This window comes from Amblyomma maculatum, chromosome 11, assembly GCF_055883805.1.
Source record: "Amblyomma maculatum isolate TAMU_Amacu chromosome 11, ASM5588380v1, whole genome shotgun sequence".
Lineage (NCBI taxonomy): Eukaryota > Metazoa > Arthropoda > Arachnida > Ixodida > Ixodidae > Amblyomma > Amblyomma maculatum.
The window spans coordinates 3,588,963-3,598,258 of NC_139354.1; the positions used below are offsets into that span (position 1 = coordinate 3,588,963).

At 49.7% G+C, this 9,296-nt stretch overlaps 1 protein-coding gene across 1 annotated transcript; it reads right to left on the bottom strand.

Moving 5' to 3' along the window:
- Positions 1-41: 41 nt before the first annotated feature.
- LOC146172680 (uncharacterized) lies at positions 42-1,792 on the bottom strand. The gene has a single exon (XM_084584357.1). It carries the CDS (start codon positions 1,527-1,529, stop codon positions 42-44), a length of 1,488 nt encoding a protein of 495 aa, XP_084440483.1. The 5' UTR covers positions 1,530-1,792.
- Positions 1,793-9,296: the final 7,504 nt, after the last annotated feature.

Here is a 9,296-nt window from a genome sequence, read left to right on the forward strand (position 1 = left end):
GAAACCCCCTGCAGTTCCATTGCAAAATGCGTAGTCGGGGGTTACTGCCTCCTGTCGACAGGGCCATGCTGGAGGGTAGGAGGGCGAAGGATGGAAGTTGGTGTAGGGTTGTTAGCTGGGGTGTTCGAAGGCATTCCAGCTATCATTTTTGGAATCTGTTGCATAATGGCTGTGGTTACTTGTCTGATAATTGTTTCTGTAAGCCTAGCCATGGCGGTTTCAATGTACGTTTGAGTCTGAGCCAGAATCTTGGCTTCTAGGTTTTGGGCAAAGTCTTTGAATTTGGAGTCAATGTCTGGAACGTCTTCTGGTCTGCGTTTTTTTTGGGGAGGGGGTGTGAACGATTGGGGTGTTGGCGATTGAGGGGGTTGGTTGGATGTGGAAGGAATAGAGCTAACGGCTGCCCTTAAATGCCTTACCTCTTCCCGCAGGAGAGCTATCTCTTCCTCCCGCCGTGATGTTTGGGGTGTACTGCTGGCTTTGGTCCAGGCTGGCTGGCGATCCTGACGAGGCACTAGTGGTGGAAAGTCTTTTGCCGTGGGCACTGCTGTTTTGGGTTTCGGCGCTGTCCGTCGTCGATGCTGGGGGGTCCTGGCTTTGCATGAGCCTGTACCGGTAAGGTGGTTCCCACCACAAAGAATGCATTTCGGCGTGCAAGTGGCTTCTTGCCTGTCATGATTCTCTCCACATCGGGGGCAGAGTCCGCTTCTTGGGAGAGGGCACACATCGTACCTGTGACCAGGTTTCCGGCAGTTTGTACAAGCTTCAGGGCTGCCCTTGTATTTGGTGCATCGATGTACAACACACATGTACTTGATGGTGTGGGGTACCGGACCAGAAGCAAATGTTATTAGAATTGACGACGTTTTCCCCATGCGTCGAGCCGCTATGATATTGGCCTCCGGGTTGCGATACTGCAAGTCCTTCAGTATTTCATCTGGTGCTTCATTCCAGTATGCACGGGAAATAACACCCTTGACTGCCGCTGGAGGTGCCGCGATATACGCGGCTACCGGGAATTTCTTTCCATCTATAGTGATTTCCTGCATGTTCACTAAGGCGAGAGCTGTTGCCTCCGCCACCGTCGCTACCGTGAAGGTATTGTTTGTGGGATGAACTCTGATGTGCAGTTCGCCCATCACTGAGCAGCTCGGAGTTGCATGCAGTGCCTGCAAGAGACTTGGAGCTGGAAGCTTTTCCAGGGAGAGCCCGCCTCTCGGGCGAAATACGACTCGGATCGTGCCTGCCGGCAGCGCGGCAAGTTGTTTACTTTTGTGCACAACCGCGCGCGTCATGCGTAGTAAGTGCGGCGTCTCCTGGTGCGGGGCTCGAGAGGTTCCAGGCGCAGCGTCCGACGGCGCGCCGGCGTTGCTTCCGTTAGGGTTGACGTGAACTGAGGCCGTTGATGGGTTTTTTGAGGCCGCGTTTGAATCTGAGGTTTGAGCTCGATAAGCACGTAGGACAGTTTTCCACTCACCAGGGCGATAGTCTTGTGGGTTGGGTATGTCTGCATCCACTGGTTCCTCCATGGTTGTTGGGGACTGAGGAACGCGGCGCGCCGGACAGGGTCGCCTCGATGAGGCGAGGCCTAGTGCGGCGGCGTGGCTGTCAGAGGCGTTTTCACTGGATGATTCTCGAAGATCGCGGGGCACATCCAAAAGATGGCAGTGGTTAGGGTCCGTGTACCTTCCTGGATCCGTTGATCGTTTTGACGTGTCACAGGAAAGATTGGCTGGGCACAAGAGCCAGAAATTGGCTGAGCTGTTGCGAACCGCACCCGCTCCACAGCACACGGACGCTCTACAGATGCAATGATTTCACGTGAATATGCTCTATATAAATAGTTTATTTTCTGCCAGTTCTTTCTAAACCATGAGCGAGCCAACCGGTGGAAGTCCTTCGTCGGCCGCTGCGTGCACAGTTTCTCAGCCTATCGCCTTTTTCCTGTCGTAGCGAAGTCCACAGATGGGTTTAGATCAAGAACTGTTAGTGGAGTGTGCCTTGAATAAGATTTATGTGTTAAAAATAATAAAGTCTGTAACTGTATAAACATGTCTTGCTCGAATTATTTTCCTTAATGTATTGAAAATCTGATGAGCTGCGCTCAAATTTCGAATTAGGAAATAATGTGATCGACGGCAGATTTTTTTTTTTTTTTGTAAAGAAGCTCTTGCGGTAAACCTCTTGCGGTTGGAGGGCTGAGGAGAGCAAACACGGACGCTAAGGTCTTACTCTGCCCTAGCAATATCACTTAGTGTTTCTGTGGTGCAGAAATCCCGAGGTCTATTCGATCGAAACATTTGAACGGCACCACTCTTAACGACTTCCAAATTCACACTTTATAGGCGCACTCCATGGTCAAGAAATCTATGCTTGGCTTGAAGTTACAACGCTTTCAGGCCCAGTATCTGGCACACATAAATTGTACTCAGTTGTGGGATATTACAACGTGCTGTTTGTACACGTTGGAGGGAAATGTGTGAGCTACCGATTCGTGAAAATGTTTTGGTTTTGAAGTTTTCCTGCACTTGGAGCGAATAGCCTGTTCTACCATAGATAAATAATAAACAGCGTTGTTGAAACTTATTTAAAGGAACGTTGTAAGGTACCTTTTATGAAGCTATTGTCGCACTGGTGACGCTTTTTCAGTGCCACGATGTGGCCGTACCTTATCTTGGCGCGCTGCTCAGCGGTGTCTTCGTCTTTTGAGTGAACGCGCGGATAGGCGAGATTCGTCCCATTAGAAGGCTGTCCTATCCTGCTTCTGGCCTCGTTTATTCGTGACATTTGCTAGCGGTGGGGAATCCCATATACGCTGAATGCGACGCTACCCGTCGACAAAGCGCGACGTCGCCTTCGAGGCCTGCAACCCGAATTGGAGCCACTGACATCGCTTGACGGCTAGCCAGCTCACCCGATCGATCTGCCCCACCATTGTTCCTTTTTTTCACCTCGGTTACCACTACCAATTCACTGTGACTGGATCGACGATGCATAAGATTTGGAGGCCATTGTTGACCGTGTCACCGCATTCAGACGATAGAACGACGAGAGGAAGGTGACGAATGTGTATTTCGCGCTGCAAGACTCAGAGAAGACAGGGTTTGAAACCATAATGTACCGTTTTCAGAGTGAAAGCGCAAAAAATTAAAAAAATAAATTAAAAAAAGTGAACGCAGAAATTAACTTCGGTCCAGATCACAGCAGGCCAACCGTAGTTTGGCCATGTTTATAGATGACATGGCATGGCTCTTCAACCGAGCCGTCTTCAGCCTGCCTGCAGGAACGCCGCAAGAGCGGGGTGAAGAAGCAACTCTTTGGTGGCCTCATTCGTGACTTTTCAAAAACATTAACCAATTTCGCCAAGGCAGCCACGTGCACGAAAGGTTCCCTGCGAAAACGGAGAGCGCCATGCGGCCGCAAGGCAAGTTTAGAGGTCACTCACTACTGCGTCCCCGTGCCAGCCCTCCGAGACGCGGCGCTGCGAGAGCTTAGGCTTAGCATTATCCGTGAAGGGCTGCGAAACCTCCGCTCGGATGCTCCGCTCATAAGGATTATGTATAGAGAGAACGTCATCTGTGGCGGAAACCAGCGAGCGATGCAGCTACCACTATCATTACTATCATAGTCTTAAAGCAACACCCTGCGCCGGTCCTATACAAGGAAAGGACCACCTTAAAGCATCCAATGCCACGTTGAGCCGCAGCAGGACCTGCACTCTCTAATCAGCAAAGTGGACCTGCGATTTACGCCCAAAAATCAGCAGCTCTACTACAGCTGTAGGGAGACTAGACGTATTATTCGCAATTGCCCGTACCGGATGTCGAGTTTGAGAATATTCCCATCAGACAAGCCTTGAACTCACTGTGGTAAAATGTCATGAGTACCTGGCTGCTCTCATTCTCTCTCGCTGCAAAGACAGCCTGGATTACCATCACTGGGGTGCTTTGTTTCGCCCAATTTGCCCTCATCATCTTGTAAATTCAGAGGAAGGTTCCCTCACCAGGAAAACTGAAGAATACGACCTCCGGTGGTAGCTGCAGCGCTATTGCTCGGATTAAACAGTCTGCACCCAAATATATGACGCGATGGACCGATTAGTGACTGTCTCACCGACGCGCTGCAAAGACTGATTACTCCTAAAATTTCGGTAACCGCCAATGAGCAGCCAAATATCAACGTCTCCCCGTAAGATTCTGATGCCTTGGTATGGTCCATGATCCGCACCGACGGTGCCATGTTATGACGTTGATTGGCGTCGGCACCTGCCGAATACGCGGTCGTGCCTACTTCCATAGCTGTCATTCTCTGTACGGAGTTTCTTCAAAATCATGGTGTGGTTATTGACCTCCTAGAGGTCATGATATCGCTTTTGATCCAGCAAGCAGCTTATACTGACACAACCCGACAGAGCTATGTTGCGAGTATATGACGACCACATAACGACCTCTTCGCTGGCGAGTAAATTCGCCACAGTCGAATGTGATTATAGGATTCGCACCCGTGACATTGCACATGTCTACACAACTCGCTCGACGCGCTTGAGTATTTCACGGCCTTATCGAACTTATCAAAAGGTGAGCGGACTTCCAGTTCCAAACTTTAAGTGTCGACCCCAACATTTGTCGACGAAAGGTACGCTTGCTTTTTTTTTCGGGCTTGGAGAGTGTACCGTATCTGGAGAAAACAGCTCACCGTTAAGACACGGACGGAGAAAGATAGGACTACGAAGCACTGTTTTTCTTCAAAGGAAGAGGGCACATCTTAAATGGCACTGTACTAAAGTACATTTGTTTCCGACCAAAACGACTACGTAGTTGAACTCATCTTTTCTAGCGCTTCTTTAACACACAAGGGACATTAGATGAAGGAGGAACACATAAGAACAGGACGGACGCTAGTCTTCAACTGTCGTTTATTGAAGCAACATGTCGTATATACGATCCCAAAGTGCACATCACACATGCGTAGTGAGGGTGCCACGCTTAAGGTACGATAGCTTTTTATCAGATAAATACACAGATGGAGTGCTGACACAGTTTTGGCCTTCTTTATTTATACATAGGGCTTCGACAATTTCCCTTTGTGATTGAGCCTTATTGGTTGCTAGTACGCGCGTGTTCTGAAGGATCGGTGTGCAGGGTACGGGGTTTGGGTAGCCGGGGTGTTTTTTGATGAGGCACCGTTTGCAGTGATCAGCGAGATTCCCCCCAGCTGATATCGATCCCGCAGCCAAACGATGCTCTCTCAGCCTTTCATTTAGGCATCGACCTGACTGTCCAATATAAACCTTGCCACAAGTGAGCGGAATTTCATACACGACACCGACTTTGCACGGGACGAACTGCGTTTGGTGCTTTTTAGCACAAATCGACTGTCTTGCCGTACCGTTCACAAGAGGGCACAGCCGCACAAGCTTTCTTGGGGCAGTCAATACAAGATCGACGCCGCACTTTTTTGCTAACTTTTTAAAACGGTGCGACACGTTGTGCACATAGGGCATAGACACAAGTCGAGTACGCCGATGGGAATCTTCACGGTTTTGTCGCCGTCCGATTCTCACTTCTTTCAGAAGCTTCTCAGCCACATATGTAATGGTTTCTTCAGGAAACCCAGCGTTCTTTAGGCGAAGGTTTTGCAACGCCACGCTTTCAGGGATGCAATGTTGACAGGACTTGATGAGAGCAGCGCGGATGGCATTCATTGCGATACCTCTCTTAATCAGCTTAGAATGTGCTGACTGGTAGTTAAGAATTTCTTTTTTTGTCCTCGGCTGATACAACCAGCAAAGGCGTGCCCTTTCAAATCTTATGCATATGTCAAGGAACTGTAACCTATCGTCACTTGGCATTTCCGTTGTGAAGGTTAAACCCTGGCTACTGGAGTAGAATACATCAAGCACATTTCCCACCATCTCTTCCCTATTGTCAAACATTTCAAGATTCATTACCACAAGGTAGTCGTCAACATATCTAAAAATGCGCTTTACTTTGTCAGTGTTTATCCGCGCAAAAATACGTTGGTCACAATAGGCTAAAAATATATTGTCACGTGCTTCGGGGCGTCAGGAGAGGAAGAAGAGGCTAGGGAGAAGACGAAGAAACGGAAGACACAGTGGTGTGTGCTGGTGTTCCTTGCTTGACTCGCAGCGCTTTAGGTTACCAATAAACAATCTCGCTTAATGCTGAGTTGATGTCGGCCCTTGTAGAACCTCGTCGCTCGATTTAGGAGCGTTTTCTGTGTCTGAAGATACAGTTGTACCTGCGATGTCCGGAGAATTCATTCAAGTTATTTCATCTACAAATTTGAGCGAGAATTTCGACGCCGTAGTGGAACCTACAACGCTGGCCTGCGCAAAGAAGAGTGTCTTGGTGCCTCGTTGCATAGTTTCAGTCACCAGAGGCCACACCTTGCTGTGGACTGTAAACTATTCAGACGAGCCAGCCGTCTTGCCTCGTGGCATGAGGCTCGCTCATTACGAGGAAGGTGTGTCGAATTACGTGGCGGCACTAAGTAACCATGCTACTGAAGAGAAAACATCTCATTTTGCAGAGTCTCGAATCCAGGCAATGATAAACACAGCGTTGGGAGCACAGGAGCGCCGAATTTTGACAGACCTGCTCTCCAAGCATGTTTCGGTTTTCGACTTCGCCAGAGATCATCAGCCACCGATTCCAAATTCTCGCATCCATCATTCGATTGATACTGGAATTTCTCGCCCGATCAGACAGAAGTCATATCGTGTGTCTCCGGCCGAACGTCAGCTTATTGACGATCAAGTTCATGACATGCTCCAACGTGGCGTTATTCAGGAATCTTCAAGTCCTTGGGCGGCTCCAGTTATTCTCGTTAAAAAGACAGACAACACATGGCGTTTCTGTGTGGACTATCGTCGCCTTAACGCCGTCACCAAAAAAGATGTATATCCACTTCCACGTATTGACGATGCAATCGACTGTCTTCATTCGGCGTCATACTTCTCCTCGGTAGACTTGAGATCGGGGTACTGGCAGATACCGATGAAACCAAGTGACAAAGAAAAGACGGCATTTGTGACTCCCAATGGTCTCTATGAGTTCAACGTAATGCCCTTTGGATTGTGCAATGCGCCTGCCACGTTCGAACGATTCATGGACACCATTCTGCGCGGACTCAAGTGGAAAATTTGTTTGTGTTATTTGGACGACGTTGTGATCTTCGGCAAGACCTTTCAGGAACACAATAGCCGCCTCGCCATCGTTCTCGATTGCATTGAGAGAGCAGGCCTCGTCCTCAACTCTAAGAAGTGCCACTTTGGCGAACGCCAAACAATTGTTCTTGGTTACTTGGTTGATAAAGATGGTGTTCGGCCGGATCCTCAGAAGATTGCGGCTGTAACCAGCTTTACAGCACCGAAATCAGTGAAGCAGCTTCGGAGCTTTTTAGGACTATGCTCCTATTTTCGTCGTTTTGTGCCCAGATTCGCTGACATCGCATACCCGCTCACGTGCCTTTTGCACAAAGATGCACCGTTCAATTGGACTACTGACTGCGACTCTGCCTTCCGCCACCTCAAATTCCTTCTGACATCAGGACCTATCCTACGTCACTTCTGTCCTTCTGCCCCCATCGAGGTTCACACTGACGCTAGTGGCGTAGGTGTTGGTGCTGTGCTCATCCAGCGTCATGGCACCGATCAGCACGTGATAGCTTATGCTAGTCGTTCGTTGAGCAAGGCGGAGCGCAACTACACCGTTACTGAACAGGAGTGCCTCGCAGTGGTTTTTGCGGTGCAACGATTCCGTTCCTACCTATATGGCAATGTTTTTACCATCGTCACTGACCACCATTCGCTCTGTTGGCTCGTAAATCTTCGTGACCCTTGCGGCCGGCTCGCTCGATGGGCATTGCGGTTGCAAGAGTTTAACTTCACTGTGGCATACAAAAGCGGCCGCCAACATGCTGACGCTGACTGTCTGTCACGCTTGCCGCTTTCATCAACTGGTAGTGATGATGACAACTTTGATGACTACCTGGCGCCTATCTCGGCAACCTTTCCTGACCCTCAACTGTTCCAGACAGAACAACGCAACGATCAGACTTTGGCACCGCTCTTCTCTGCCGCTCATGATTCAAGAGATGCGCGTTTCTGCGTTCGTGCCGGCCTACTTTACAAGAAGAATTTCAACCCCGGAGGTGCACGTTTTCTCCTCGTCGTGCCGGAAAACCTCCGCATTCCCGTTCTTGAAATGATGCACGACGATACCACGTCGGGCCACTTGGGTGTCGCCCGGACCCTTCATCGCACACAGGAACGCTTTTACTGGCCGAAAATGCGTCAAGTCATTCAGCGCTATGTAGCCAGTTGTGTCAAGTGCCAGCAGTACAAGCTCCCTACTTCCAGTCCACCTGGACCGCTGCACCCTATTGCGCCTCCGAGCACACCCTTTGAGCAGGTGGGCATCGACCTCTTGGGTCCTTTTCCGCGATCTTCTAACGGTAACCGGTGGATAGTGGTATGTGTTGACCATCTCACTCAATATTCAGAAACAGCTGCAATACCCTCAGCCACTGCTTACGAAGTATCCCTATTTCTTCTGCGATTTATCGTCCTGCGCCATGGCCCTCCTCGAGTTCTGATCAGTGACCGTGGGCGCCAATTTACTGCTGAAGTTATTGAAGAACTCCTTCGTCTATGCACCTGCGATTACCGTCATACAACGCCGTATCACCCGCAATCGAATGGACTTGTTGAACGGACCAACCGCACTCTGACCACTATGTTGGCGATGTACGTGGACTCTCATCACAAGAACTGGGATGAAATCCTCCCTTTTATTACATTCGCTTATAACACTGCACAGCATGAGACGACTGGCTACAGTCCGTTTTACCTCCTGTATGCTCGAGTTCCCCGCAGTAGTCTTGACACCATCCTTCCTTTCTCCCTCCACAATGAGCCTTCTATCGCCACTACTTTATGTCGAGCCGAAGAAGCTCGCCGCGTTGCCCGCCTCCGCATCCTACACTCACAGGAACGTTCGAAGGAGCGTTATGACAACCGACGCCCACATGTCTTTTATGTGCCCGGTGATTTAGTGTTGCTGTGGACGCCGCTGCGCAAGCGTGGTTTAGCCCAAAAGCTGCTGTTTCGTTATAGCGGCCCTTTTGTCGTTTTGGAGCGCCTGAGTGACGTGAACTATGTAATTTCACGCCGCACCGAAAGTGGCCGATGCTCACGCCGGACCCAAGTGGTGCATGTCGCTCGACTAAAAAGGTTCCATCCCCGGCACCTTTCTTAAACTGCTTGTCCTGGG